General features: G+C 40.2%; 1 protein-coding gene across 2 annotated transcripts in view; it reads left to right on the forward strand.

Moving 5' to 3' along the window:
• The window catches only part of TLL1 (tolloid like 1), a 238,694-nt gene that overhangs the window by 203,999 nt on the left and 21,005 nt on the right, over positions 1-13,690 (forward strand). For both annotated transcript variants that reach the window (XM_012811834.1, XM_003800491.1), the window contains exons 17-18: positions 5,076-5,201; positions 7,603-7,730. In XM_012811834.1, the coding sequence (XP_012667288.1) occupies positions 5,076-5,201; positions 7,603-7,730 (254 nt within the window). The remainder of the gene's footprint in view (positions 1-5,075; positions 5,202-7,602; positions 7,731-13,690) is intronic.

The raw sequence follows: 13,690 nt of genomic DNA on the forward strand, positions 1-13,690 counted from the left end.
TGGCAGGATCTCCCCTAATGTACACAGTGAGGGTGTTCAGCACACCCCCTGGGTGAAGGGCTCAACTACAATTTGAACTTTACCTTAGAAACGAGGACAGTGTAACCCAAACATTTGTACCCTCATATTATTCTGAAATGTAAATACAGATAGATAAATATCAATGCACAGAATGAAATAATGTATTTGTAGTATTTTTTCTACATAACATCTCATTATCTAATAAAATAATCAATTAAGAGATTTTAGCTGGTTTTGCACAGTCTCAGGTTTTAAATAAGTATTTTTTTAAGATTTAAGAAATGAAATTAAAATGATAATTCTAAGAACTTATTAGCAGAACAATTAACATGATTTCTGTCACTTTAATATTCATAAAATTAAGAAACTCTCATATTTCAATTCTGATGAAACATCATGAATTAGTCACAAAAATTGCATAGCTTGAAAGTTGGAAGTTATTATATTTTACAAAGAAAATTTATAAGGCTTTCTGCAAAAATCAAAATGAAATGTACTTTCTTAATTTCATGGTATATTTAAAGACCATGCATTATAACTAAGTAATATGAAAACAAAGAAATTAGAAATGCCAAAGTAGGACTATGTGGACATTATGTGAAATCGTGTGTCTATTTTTCTTTCTGTATTTGAGAATATAATAACCTAAGCCCTTAAAACCTGACCTGTTAAGCACTCAGGGCTGCTCTCAGAAACCCCATGTTGGAACACTGAGGCAGTCGCCAGCCAGCTCTTCCATAAAAGGACTCTGCTGTAAATTTGGCTTGTTTGGCAGTGTGGTCTTTGTGGAACTCCTGGGCACAACAGTTCTTGTACGTGAATTTTCCCATAGAGCTTTTGCTGGTATTTGTAGATGAAATTGAACCCGATATGACTGACAAAACTTTAAATATTAGCATGATTTAATGACAAATAGTGAGACTGCTGCAGCTTTCCTATATGATTTTTGAATCGTGCTTCCAAGTTTCTGTGACTACTGGAATTTAAGTATCTGCATGTTTATTGAAAGAGCAGATTGTCTCTGTTGTAACTCTTGGAGGAGTTAACTTGTGCCTTTTGAAGTTGATTATTTACGGGGCGGTTCTGTGTTGAATCTTTGTGTGTTCTGCTGTGTGCAAGTGTTTATTTCAGATCCTGAGCATTCACTTGGAAGGCATCTGCTCATGTGTGTTTCAGTTCTGTTGCATGGAATGTTGACTTCTTTCTCCTACAGATAAGGAAGCTCTCTGCAATGAGAAAATTTTTATTTTTGAATCTTGCAAGAACATGATACAAGTTGCCACTTCAGTTCTGCCCAGTATGTATTATTCATGGTCTCACAGCCCTGGACAGGCTCAGAGGTGCTGCAGGCCCCTTGGGGGCGGGGGGAACACCGCCTTCGTTTTCCCTGATGAGGGACTTTTTTCTGTATCTAACTCAGAGGAATGGAAAGCGGGTATGTCCATTCCAAAGAAGGGACTAATTTCCACATGCAAAAAATAAATGTTTATTTCTCCTGAACAAAACATTTATTTCTAACACTAATAAGAACTATAATACTGCTTCTTTATTTTGTGTCTAATGTATGAAAATGCCAGAAAATTTCAAATAAATTACTGATAGCCTTTTCAGTTGTGTAATTTATTATGCAGACACTATGAGAAATGTTTAAAGCCTTCTATCTGCCTCACTTTTCTCATTTTCTTGCATGTTTATTCTTCAGAACACAAAGTTGTTGCCCTGAGAGCAGAAGTGGAAGTGAAAATGGAAGTTAGTTATGTTTCCTAATAGTTTTTCCCCTAGTTAGGTGACCTTTCTAGGGGAAAAAGTCTAAAATGTGCCAGGCACGGTGGCTCATGCCTATAATCCTTGAGCTCAGGAGGTGGAGACCAGCCTGAGCAAGAGTGAGATCCCGTTTCTAACACAAGCCAGGCGTGGTGGCGGGCACCTGTAGTCTCAGCTAGTCGGGAGGCTGAGGCTGGAGGGTCACTTGAGTTCAGGAGTTTGAGGTTGCTATGAACAGTGACGCCAGAAACATCTAGATGATTTCAAGTATCCCAGTGACTTCCTGGGATTCTCTTTCAATGTGACTCTGACACACAGGTGGCTTCAGCCCCTGCTGCTCCTGTGGGCATGGCGACTTTCCTCTGCTGCTTTCAGTCACGCCTTGATTAGTCCAGCTTTGAACTTGAGCTTAAATTTCAATTAATCCATAAATACATTATAGCACATTTAACTTTCATGTGACTTTGAGGAAATTAAATTAGGCAATATCAGATGTGGGGAAGAAGACAAGAAACAGTGTTAACCTGGGAAAGTAAAAAATAACCGATGCTTAGGCAGACGTGACTGTATAGATAACAGTAACCCATCTTCATCCTTTTCTGCTATTTCTTCTCCTTCCTCTTCTCTTTCCTCTTCGCCCCTTCTTCCTCCCCACTTTTTCTTCTTCTTCTTCCAAAAATTATTTTGAAATTACTGTTTTCCAGCACAACAGAAGTGTGAATAATGGGCTACATAGCCCTGGCTTTACTTCAGATTTTATGCCCCTATAGTGACCATCACCTTAGTCAGTTTATGTTCTATCAATGACTGTATCATCTAATGACTTGACAGTTCCACTAGAATGAAGTTTAGACATTGGGAGTATTTTATGTCTTGGCAGAGTTTTCATCATGAAATGATTGTGGATTTAAACACTCAACAGTAATGCACGTGTTACTGAATAACCGTGTTCAGGTTTATATTTTAACCTTTCTGTGTCTCTCATGTATGGCCATTCAAATGCTACTGATAAAATGATGAGTCAGGCCATCTCTTGCCTCCAGAGGGCGGTTCCTGCACAGTCCATCTGGTCACCAGCCGCTTACAGATGTGAACTAGTTTTCTCCAAGCTACTTTACTTACAATTGTTAGGTTTCTAAACAACTCTCAAAAACTGGCTGAGCTGGAGTTCAACTAAAACTCATCCTATCAGGTCTTATTTTAAGTACAAAAAACCATCATTCTGTAAATATTTTCATAGAGATTATGTGTCTATTTCAGAGTAATTTTGGCATCATAATTTTTTTAATTGACTCTTTCCATTTACCAAAGATAAGGTGTATTTCTACACTCAGAGGGAAGCATTTTTCTGATGTTTCTTAAGTAAATAGCCCCGGCAAATTTATAGTAATATAATATATTTAAATAGTTTACTGCTTAACTTTCAGTATTAGAAAATGCAGTCTCTCGCACCATGGTGGTAGGAAGTATGGTTTACCACCAACCCTTTCTGGATAGGCCTCTCATAATTTTTAAACTATTACATTATTCTCACTGTTGTTATAGTTAAGGAAATAGGGGTTCAAAAATATAATGAATTTCTCTAAAATTGAGGTTACAAAACTAATTCTCTATTTGGATTTTTATACATTTTGGCATTTGGTGCTCTTTTAAAGAATTTTTTTTTTTTTTTTTTTTTTTTAGAGAGAGTCTCACTTTGTCACCCTGAGTAGAGTGCCATCGCGTCACAGCTCATAGCAACCTCAAACACTTAGGCTTAAGTGATTCTCTTGCCTCAGCCTCCTGAGTAGCTGGGACTACAGGTGCCTGCTACAACACCGGGCTATTTTTAGAGACAAGGTCTTGCTCTGCTCGGGCTGGTCCTGAACTCCTGAGCTCAAGCAGTCCACATGCCTCAGCCTCCCAAGTGGTGTGATTATAGGCATGAGCCACCATGCCCGGCCAGAATAATTTTCTAAATTTATTCTGCTTTTTTATGTTGTTTTTCATTGTACATATTAGAAGACCAGTGGACAAGTCACAAACACACTGATTCTGATATCTCCTTTAAAACTTGAGGTTGCCTGTATGTATTTGAAATGTTCTGATACAGCCAGCACTTGAATAACTCTTTTAAGCATGTATGGTCTATATGCCATGTAATCCATCTCCCAAAGGAGAAAAATAGATGCACTTTTAAAAACTGATGCCAGGTTCTCTAACAAAAACATCTTCCCTACCCCTATTTCCATAGAGTAAATATTGATTTGATAAAAAAGGAAAAATAGCAGACTGTGCATGCCAGCAGGAGCTCACCAGGAAAAGCAGCTGAGAGTGTAGAAATTTGAACCCAGCCTGAGTTCTGTGACTGTAACGTGTCCTTCCTGTTCTTTCTGTGTGGGAGTGATGGGTGCCTGAGTGACGTGTCGTCAAACCGTGTGTTAGGAGCAGGCTGCCAGTTTTGACTATGAGGGACAAGCCAGCCATAGGATGACAGCCGCAGTGTGAAAGCTGACGCCTCCCCCTGCACAGACCGCTTGTTAATCTAGCTTGGCTTTTTTCCCTGTAGTGAATTTGTTGGCTGTTTCTTAAAGCTCATATTTCCTAGTCTAACCTTCACTTCTAGTGCATTAAAAGCCCTTTTAGGGGATTACGTATTAATGAACTGGAGTGCCAGAGTAGATTTGTTTAAAATATATAAATTAATTTTCTTCTTGAGAGTAGTCTAATGATGCTTTTTCCTGTCTTGGAATGTTTTGGAATATCCAGATTCATTAATGCTAAGCACAACTGCAAGGTTAATGGAAAAAAAATCAACTACAGTAGTTATACTGAATGATTTTTTTTAAAGTGATTACATACAAACCTTGGAGCCTTGTTTAGCCTTTGTCTATACACCATGGTAAATATATTGAATGATTTCCCTCTTCCTTAAATATTATTTCTTGCCTTTATTCAAACTATGCACAGTTTTAAGTTCCTTTTTCAGAATTAGCAATAAATACTTAGGATGAATTTGCAAAAAGATCTGTCGATTTCCTCCTCCTTCTCATCAGCATAGGAATGAAAGTACCAGTTGCCATTGTAGCACAAGTGGTCATGGACACCCAACCCATGGTACAAGGCTCTGAACTAAACAAGGAAAGGGTAAAACTAAGCAATTATAATTATTTTCTGTTTTATGTTGGGAATGGGAAAAGCTGTAACTTAGTTTACACTTTGCCAATGTTAACCACAACTAAACAACTCTCCTTCAATATTTTTTGTTTTTAAAATTACCTACTAAACTATGGGGTTTATCTCTTTGCTAGACAAAGACGAATGTTCTAAAGACAACGGCGGGTGTCAGCACGAGTGCCTCAACACGATGGGAAGCTACATCTGTCAGTGTCGTAACGGCTTTGTGCTACATGAAAATAAGCACGACTGTAAGGAAGGTATGAGAGGAAACACTCTTTCCTGGATAACGTGTAGTGTTTCACATTGTCTGGGTAAAGCACTACTTCTCAGTAAAGTTCATCATTTCAGTGAATGCTATCTGGTTGACTATTCAAATGGCCAAAAAAAAAACCTGTGTAACATCTAGACGTCCCAGCGGTACCGTTGGATCCATCCTTCACGTGTAGGTGGCATTAGAGTATAACAGATATAGAAGTGGCTATCTGCCATCTGGTAGCCAGAAAAGCCCCTGTTATCCCAGGCCTCTGTAAAACAGATCTTATAACACTGTTCATATTCCAACCTAATTCAGTTAAATGTTTAACATTTCATGTAATATCCATCCCCAAAATATCTCACATATGTGCTACTTCAGTAACACCCCTTGAAATACCAGGAGTATCAAACTCAAATGCCAACCAAAGGAAAGACATTTGAAAATGGTAGAGACTCTGTCATTTAAAATTTTAAGTCACAGTGTTGGCCCCAAAATGTATACTAGTAGCACAAAGATACCTATCAGACTTTGTCCCCAACACCTTACAAATTTCAAGATTTCTTGAAAACAATGATCTTACTCCCTTCAGCCACTATGATGAAAAGATCATTGACGGGTGTCATGTGGAGACAAGAAATAGTCTTTCCATTCTTACTTCTTCCTTTGAGGGTGAATTTTCTACTTAAATTTGATTTATACCTCTTTTGAGAGGAGAATTACCAAGACAAATTTCATAACTTTAGCCAGCAGCGTGAGGTGTACATACTCAAATCATTCTTATTAATATACTAGACTAGTCATTTAAGTCATTAGAGATTATTCTGTTTGACCTTTGCTCCATTCAGCTCTGTTCAAATATGATCACGTGTCAGTGGTCTTTTCTCTTTTTCCTCTGAGAAATGGCATTGTGCAGAGTCACATGCAAGCAGAATGTTTCCTGTATTTGTAGCTTAGTAATATGTTCTAGTAAATCAATAGGTTGGGCATCTGGCCAGTTATGTTTCCCCAGACATGAAGCTAATTCAGAAGAAAAGAATGAGACAAATGAGACAGCTTTTGCAGATTATATGCGTAGCCTGTGGCTCACAGGTAGCAAATACATCCCTGTTTATAGAAGCCAGTCTTTTCAATAAATGAACTTCAAGGAAATTTTCTTTCAGATATGATGATATCCAGGTACCTCTAAATGAAGTTCATCCCTATTGCTAGGAAATGGGTGGGATTTTCTTTAACCTCTGCTATCACACATGTTTTTTGTACAGTTCAGCAGAGAACCTCTGAGCTTTCTCTCAGGCCACTTGCTGAATTCTGCAGAGTTCACATTTCACGTGGCAAGGCAAAGAGGGCGATGGAATAGAAGCCCTGTCGGAACTGGAACCAAACTTCTGAGACTATTGTCTTGATATCATTTCCATAGATTGTTTGACAGGAGCTGAACTTCACCTGTCTCTTTTTTGGTGGTGAATTCAGATCTCTGCATGGAAATTTGTTACAGTGACAGCAGGTGTAGTCTCAAGGAGTGAACCGTGGCCGCAGCTGCAGCAGCAAGGGCAGTAGCTGAGGCTGGGCACGTGTCCCTTGTTTGCAACAGGGTAACGGGTGTATTGCCCAGAGTGGAGAATCCCAGTCTAAACCAGGGTGTGAAGGGTATAGCATCATAAATCATATAGAATGAAAAAGCCTCAGGATATTAAATATTTTTGAAATTTGGTATTAACAATGTGGAATGGTCTTGTCTAAAATGACGTTATTTTAATTGCCAAAAAAAAAAAAAGGTGCCAATTTAATGAGATACTCTTTGAAATTAGTTCAGAAGCTGTCTCTAGGACTAGTAGCTGTTCACTTATTTTTCCCTATATTCTTCTTTTTTCTTTGATAAAATTAAGGCTTGTTTCTCTTAGTAGCTAAAATTCTGAGTTAGGTATTCAAGAGTACACTTAGCTAAAGGAGAGGGAAGATGCAAATATGGGATTCAAAACTTACCTTCAGGATGTTAGCTGTGAGTGATGTTTCAGTTAATAGAAAAAAAGAATTGAAAATGACATGGCCCAAGATTTTTCTCTGTTGTATTAAATATCTCGCACATACCCAGTGTTGATATTTTTGATTGTTGATATCTGTTGCTCTGGAAAACTCTGAGCTACAGACTCCTTAGTTGAAAAGGGGATTCAGTTCTGTTTAGCATTTATTATTTATTATTCATTATTCATTATTCATTGTCTGCATGTGAGGCAGACAGCAAACAAGTACTTCCCAAAGCAGAGGAGTGTGGCCACAGTGGTGTGGCAGGGGGTCAGTCGTTGGGAAACCCTCCCAACAGGGCAGCGGGAGCATGGGCCGCTGGCACCGGGCGATCCCAGACTGGATTTCTGCACTAACTCATGTTCTGGTTCTTGGCGCAGCTGAGTGTGAGCAGAAGATCCATAGTCCCAGTGGCCTCATCACCAGTCCTAACTGGCCCGACAAGTACCCCAGCAGGAAGGAGTGCACGTGGGGAATCAGCACCACCCCCGGCCACCGCATCAAATTAGTAAGTGAGCACAGCTGTTTTCTTTCCAGTAAGCTCACTGCCCTGTCTTTTGTGGCTAGCACTCGGAAATAAAATAAAATGTTTTATTTAATCGAATTGAATCAGTAGGCAGCTGGAAAAAATTTTCCTTCTTGTGCTTTCCTACCCACACTAAACAAATCCTTGCTTTTGTAGGTCAAGGTGACAGCATGGATGCTTTACAAGTAATTACTTGCTTGAAGTCCCTGCAATCAGTAGGCTGCACTTCCCAGTGTGTTATTGGTAATGATGTCTCCAAATGTGGAAAATAAATGAAGTAACAAAAAATAAAAATCAAATTCAGCAAGAAAGTAATAGAATAATAATTCACTTCCTGCCACAGATACAAAGCATATGTGTTTTTTCTAAAGTCAGTTTTGTCCCATGGTTTGTAGAGTATTATTTTTGCATAATATGTTGCCCTCTGTAGAGGGATGCTGATATCCTTAGGTTCCTCCCATATTTTATTCTGCTTGAGTAATTCAAAGATGACCATTAACGTTCCCTGTCCCTCCCTCATTTGTTGAGTCTTGCCTTTTGGCCTGGTCATCTGACAGTAAATGTTAAGTTTCATTACAGGCCACAAAGAATTTGAAGAGTATAATCTAAAGAAATAAAATTAAAGGACTATGGAAAAAAAATTTTTTTTTTTTTTGGCCAGGGCAGGGTTTGAACCTGCCACCTCTGGCATATGGGGCTGGCACCCTACCCTTTTGAGCCACAGGCGCTGCCCAGGACTATAGAAATTTTAACAATGTCCTGCAATTTGCTGTTCTCAGAAGCAGATCCAGTGGGCATTCTAGTTGAGGACAAGCATTGTCTGGGGTCCAGAAAGTGCTGGTCCTGGGTCCAGGTAGCTCCCTGGAGCAGTCCAATCATGATGCTTTTAAAATCTTCTGTTAGGACCCTTCCCTCCAGTGAAATTTTTTTTTTTTTTTTTACAAAAAGGCCTTATTATCAGAGATAGTTGCCAAGCCATTCACATTCCCAGCATGGAGGTGACTTTCCAGACAGAGATTTGGTTCCCATCAACCCCTCTGCTGAAGGGCGCTGGGTGCTGAGATGACAGCCCCATGGGGCTGCAGCTGCTTTCCAGTCCTGTCCAAGGTCCTGATTGGGAGAGGAGCACTCTGAACCTCAGGGAGAAATACAGAGGCTGTGTCCTTCTCAGCAGTGCAGTTGTTAACGGAGTTGAGGAAGTAGATGTTAACAAAGACATTTCTTTTGGTAGTTTAAAATTTTGTTTGGTTTCATAGTCTTTATCTTCAGAGAACTTCCTTTTATAATGTGTACGGAGAACGTGTAATAGCCCCTTTGGAAGATATTTTCATGTGTATAGAATCTTAGGGTGACAATTCTCTTTCTTCATTTTTTTAAACACCTGACTTCATTATTTCCCATCTTTTATAGATTCTTATAATTGTGTTGTAAACCTTATTTTTATTTATGTGTAAGTAATTATACTTTTTTCTATGTCTGCCTTAAAAATTTTCTTGTCATTAGGGGTTTAAGTAACATATCCAGGTGTGTGTGTTCATCTGTGATGTGTTTCTGGTTAGGGATTTTGTGGTGTTTAGTCTTCTCTGGATTTGTTGAGTTCTTGCATCTGTATTGTGTCTGTCATTAACCTTGGAAGCTCCCAACCTTTATTTCTTCACATAATTCTTCTGCATCATGGTCTCTCTTCTTCTGGGATTCAAATTACACCTTTGCCAGATTGATAAATCCTGCAAATCTTGAATGTTCTGTTAATTTTTTGTCGTTCTTTGTAATTTCTATTGACCTATCTTCAAGCTTAGCGACTACTTCTTTGGCCATCTTGAATCTATGGGCAGACTTGTTAAAAGCATTCTCTATTTCTTACCATTTTTTTTTTTATTTCTAGCGCTTACATTTGACTCGTAATCATAGTTTCCATTGTGTTACTCTGGCTGGCTGCCATAATGATATACCACAGACTCCTTGCTTAAATAACAGAAATTTATTTTCTCATAGTTTGGGACTAGAAGTCCAAGGTCAAGTGCTTTTCAGGGCTGGTGTCCAGTGCAGTCTCTTATTCCTGGCATGTGGGTGGCCACCTGCCCTGGAGTCCTTATAGGCCTGGCCTTGGGATGACACCATGAGGAGAGAGGACACTCGAGGGTCTGTCCCTTGTCCGATAGGGACACCAGCCCTGTGGGACTAATGCTCCACCCATGGCTTCATTTAGCCATAATTCCATACCTAATTGTCCTGTCTTTAAATATGTACAGTCACATAAGGGGTTAGGGCTTCAGCATCTGAATTTTGAAAGAGCACAGTTCAATTATAGCACCATCTTTCTGCTGAAATCTCCTATCTGTTCTGTGTTCCTGTGTCACTCTAGAATCTTTGGCCTTGTAACCACAGTCTCTTCACATCCTGTTTGCTGTAAGCAGGGCTGTGTCTCAGTCTGCTTGTTGGGTGCTCTTAGCAGAGTGCTGTTGTAGTGTTTTTCTGGTTGTCGTTTGTTTTTTCCTGGCCTTTCTGTGTGTCATGTAATGTTTAATTGAATAAAATTACACACTAAGCATTGTGTGTAACAGTAGACATTCTCTTTGGAAGTGGCGGCGTCTCTTTAGTTAATAAGCTGTTAGTGGGTGGAAGTGTTAAGTGCATCTACTTGGAGCACTTTTCTTGGCCCTGTCTTTGCCATCAGCATGACCACTGGCCCCACAGTCCTTTGCTGCAGTGTGGAGGCTGGATAAGAGGTGTCTGCTCAGCCTCCCGTGCTCGCACTCAGTTTCTCTGTTCGTGTCTACCACACATGGTGTCTCTGCGCTCTCTTCCTTTCCCCTGCGGTGGGTGGCAGCTGCTTGTCTCTTGGTGTGTCTATCTGGTGGGGAAGGCGAGGAACTCTCGGCTGTTCTGGGCAGCCCCGACCCTAGCCCTGCACGGTCAGGTCTTGGGCTGGGCCTCCTTTCTGGGCCTCCCCTCTGTGCTGGTGCCAGGCTCTGCGTATTCCCGGTTGGTCTTCTCTGGAAAGGACTTTCTTTTCCTGCCCTGGTGACAGATGATCTCAAATGTGATTGGTTAACGTCCTGCATCCAAGACTTCCCCAAGGGGTAAAAAGTTTTGGTTTTCTTCGTTGGTTTTGTCTAGTTTTGTTTTTAACTTTTCCAAGGCCTGTGGTGGGTCTGTACCCTGGCCCTGGAGGTGACAAGGTTTTCTGATGCTCTCTCGGAGGCTTAGACTGATTTGCAGCAAGCCTTGCGCCTTTCTCATTACTGTGGCCAGTCCCCTCCCCAAGCCTCCAGCAGCAGGGGAGACCTCTTGTGGCTCCTGCTCTGTCCATAGACTGTCTGGTGAGCAGGAAGAGGACATCCGTAGAGAGGGGTCTGCCAGGGGGCCAGCTTCCTCGTCTGCAGCTCCCATATGGTGTGGTCTACTCCCACCCCACCTGACCTTAGGGAGTTTGAGCTGAATGCCTTTTACCCGACTATATGACACCAGCGTGTCTTTCTCCTGTGGTCTGCCAGAGATGGCCCAGTGCACGTCTCATCCTTTCCGGGAGGAGCCTGACACTGAATGGATTGAGACGAGGAGGCTGGTCTGTGACCATCACTCCTGGGTGTGCTCAGGCCCAGTAGGGATTCTTTCCAGCTTGCAGGTAGGGTGGAAACAGGGCCAGGTGCAGGTTTCTGTGCTGGGGGACGAGAACTGGTGATGTGTCCCAGTTTCAGACACAGCAGCCCTTGATTCATTCCTGAGTGCGCCTGTCTCAGCTCAGGTACCTCCTTCCAGCTCAAGGACAGCCCGTTTCTTCACTGATTTCAGGATTTCTTCACATGCCAGGATTCTGTTTGACATGGGAAAACAAAGCATGTCTGGTCAACAACAAGCCTCCTTGCTGGTATCCTAGGAGGGTAATGTTCAGAAGCTTAACGAGAGAGCCTTAGTGCCACTGCTGATCTTTATTTTGGGTATTTGAATTTGTGGTTTGTGTGGAGGTGGTTACGGTGTAAACCAGGTCATTACCATGTGTCAGAATTACCTGGAAGGCTTATTAAAACACATGTTACTGCCACCTCAGAGTTCCCGAAGCCCTCCTGTCATATCAAGTTCGTATAAAAACTGACTCTTAGTGTCACCCCAAAAGTCAGGGTCAGTAGGAGGTGTGTTACAACACATTAGCTGCTAACCCCAAGTGATATTAATATTTTGACTCTATATTTTGTAACTTAACCAGTTCAAATCATTTACTCACCTAAAGTATTTTGACATTTATTATTTATTATACAGGAAATTTCATCAAAATGCTACATTGTGTAAAATGAATACGTTTTGCCTGATTTCTTGGTGAACTTTAATTTTCCTGAAAGAACTTCAACCTGAACTGAAGTTTAGGAAATAGATTCCAGTGAAACTTGAAAAATCGTGAAATCTTTTAATCGGCCTAGACCAAGAGCAGATACTTACCTACCCACCAGAGCTTTCCTGAGCCAAGACAGAAAGGAAAAATAAAGAAAATATTCCATGTCTCTGTGAATACAGTGGACCCTTCTGTGCAACTCAGCATGGGAAAGTGAGGGAACTTTTCCTTTTTTTAACATTTTTTTTAATTTGACAGAACTATGTGCATTTACCATGTACAACATGGTGTTTTGATGTTTATATACTTTCTGCAATGACTAAATCTAGCTAATTATCAGTGCTCATATTTGATCATCTTTGTGGTGATTGCGCTGAAAATCCACTGTCTTAGCATTTGCAAGAATACAATATACATAGGTAATTAACCACCGTAGGATAAGTTAACTGTCCTCGCCACACTGAACAGCAGAGCTCTGGAGCTCCTTCCTTCTATGGAGCTGCAACTTTGTATCCTTTGCCACGAATGTGGGATTTTCTTCTTATAAGGGCTGAATGGTATTCCAGTGGGTGTACACCCAGCCTTGCCTCCATTGCGTCTTCTATCCACGGACACTCAGGTTGATGCCTGACTTGCCTGGCGTCAGTGGTGCTGCAGTCAGCTTGAGAGTGAGACATCTCTTTGACACACTGACATATTTCCTTTGAATATAAATCATTAGTGGGATTCCTGGATTACATGGTAGTTGTATTTTTAATTTTTTGAGGAAACTTCAAACATTTTTAAAAAATAAAGCCTATACTAATATACATTTCTACATCCTTACAACGTTTGTTATCCTTTGTGCTTTAAAAATAGCCATTTAAATGGGCTGTTGCAGATAATGTGTCATGGTGGTGTTAACTTGCGTTTCCCTGACGATAGTGATGTGACACATTTGTTCATGCACCTGTTGGCCATTTGTACATGTCCTTTAGAGAATTGTCTGTTTAGGTCATTTTTAAATTGGCGTGTGTGTTTTCTCACTACTGTCTTATCTGAGTTTCTGTTTTTGATATTAACACTTTATCTGATATATGGTCTGCAGGCATTTTTGCACAGTCTATAGGTCATCTCTTCATTCTGTTGTTTGCTTCCTTTGCTTTGCAGAAACTTTTTAGTTTAATGTAACCCCATTTGTCTATTTTTGCTTTTATTACTTGTGCTGTTGGGATACAAAAAGTCATTTTCCAGATCAATGTCATGAAGCTTTTACTCCTGTGTTTTCTTTAGTAGTTTCATAGTTTGGGGTCCTACGTATAAGTCTTTGCTCTATTTAGAGCTGATTTTTTTATATTGGGTGATGTAAGGGTCAAACTTCATTCTCCCACATGCAAATAGTCTGTTTTCCCAGCACTAAATGAAGAGACCGTCTTTTCCACATTGGATGTTCTTGACATTTTTGTCAAAATCAGTTGGCTGTAAATGCATGAATTCATTTTTCTGTTTTACTGGGCTGTGTGTCTGTTTTTATGTCAGTACCATGCTGTTTGGTTTACTATAGCTTTGTAGTATATTTTGAATTCATATAATATGCTTCTAAATTTTTTCTTTTCTTTTCTTTTTTTTTTTT

The sequence above is a fragment of the Otolemur garnettii genome, unplaced genomic scaffold (assembly GCF_000181295.1).
Source record: "Otolemur garnettii isolate 467f Iridium unplaced genomic scaffold, OtoGar3 scaffold00177, whole genome shotgun sequence".
Lineage (NCBI taxonomy): Eukaryota > Metazoa > Chordata > Mammalia > Primates > Galagidae > Otolemur > Otolemur garnettii.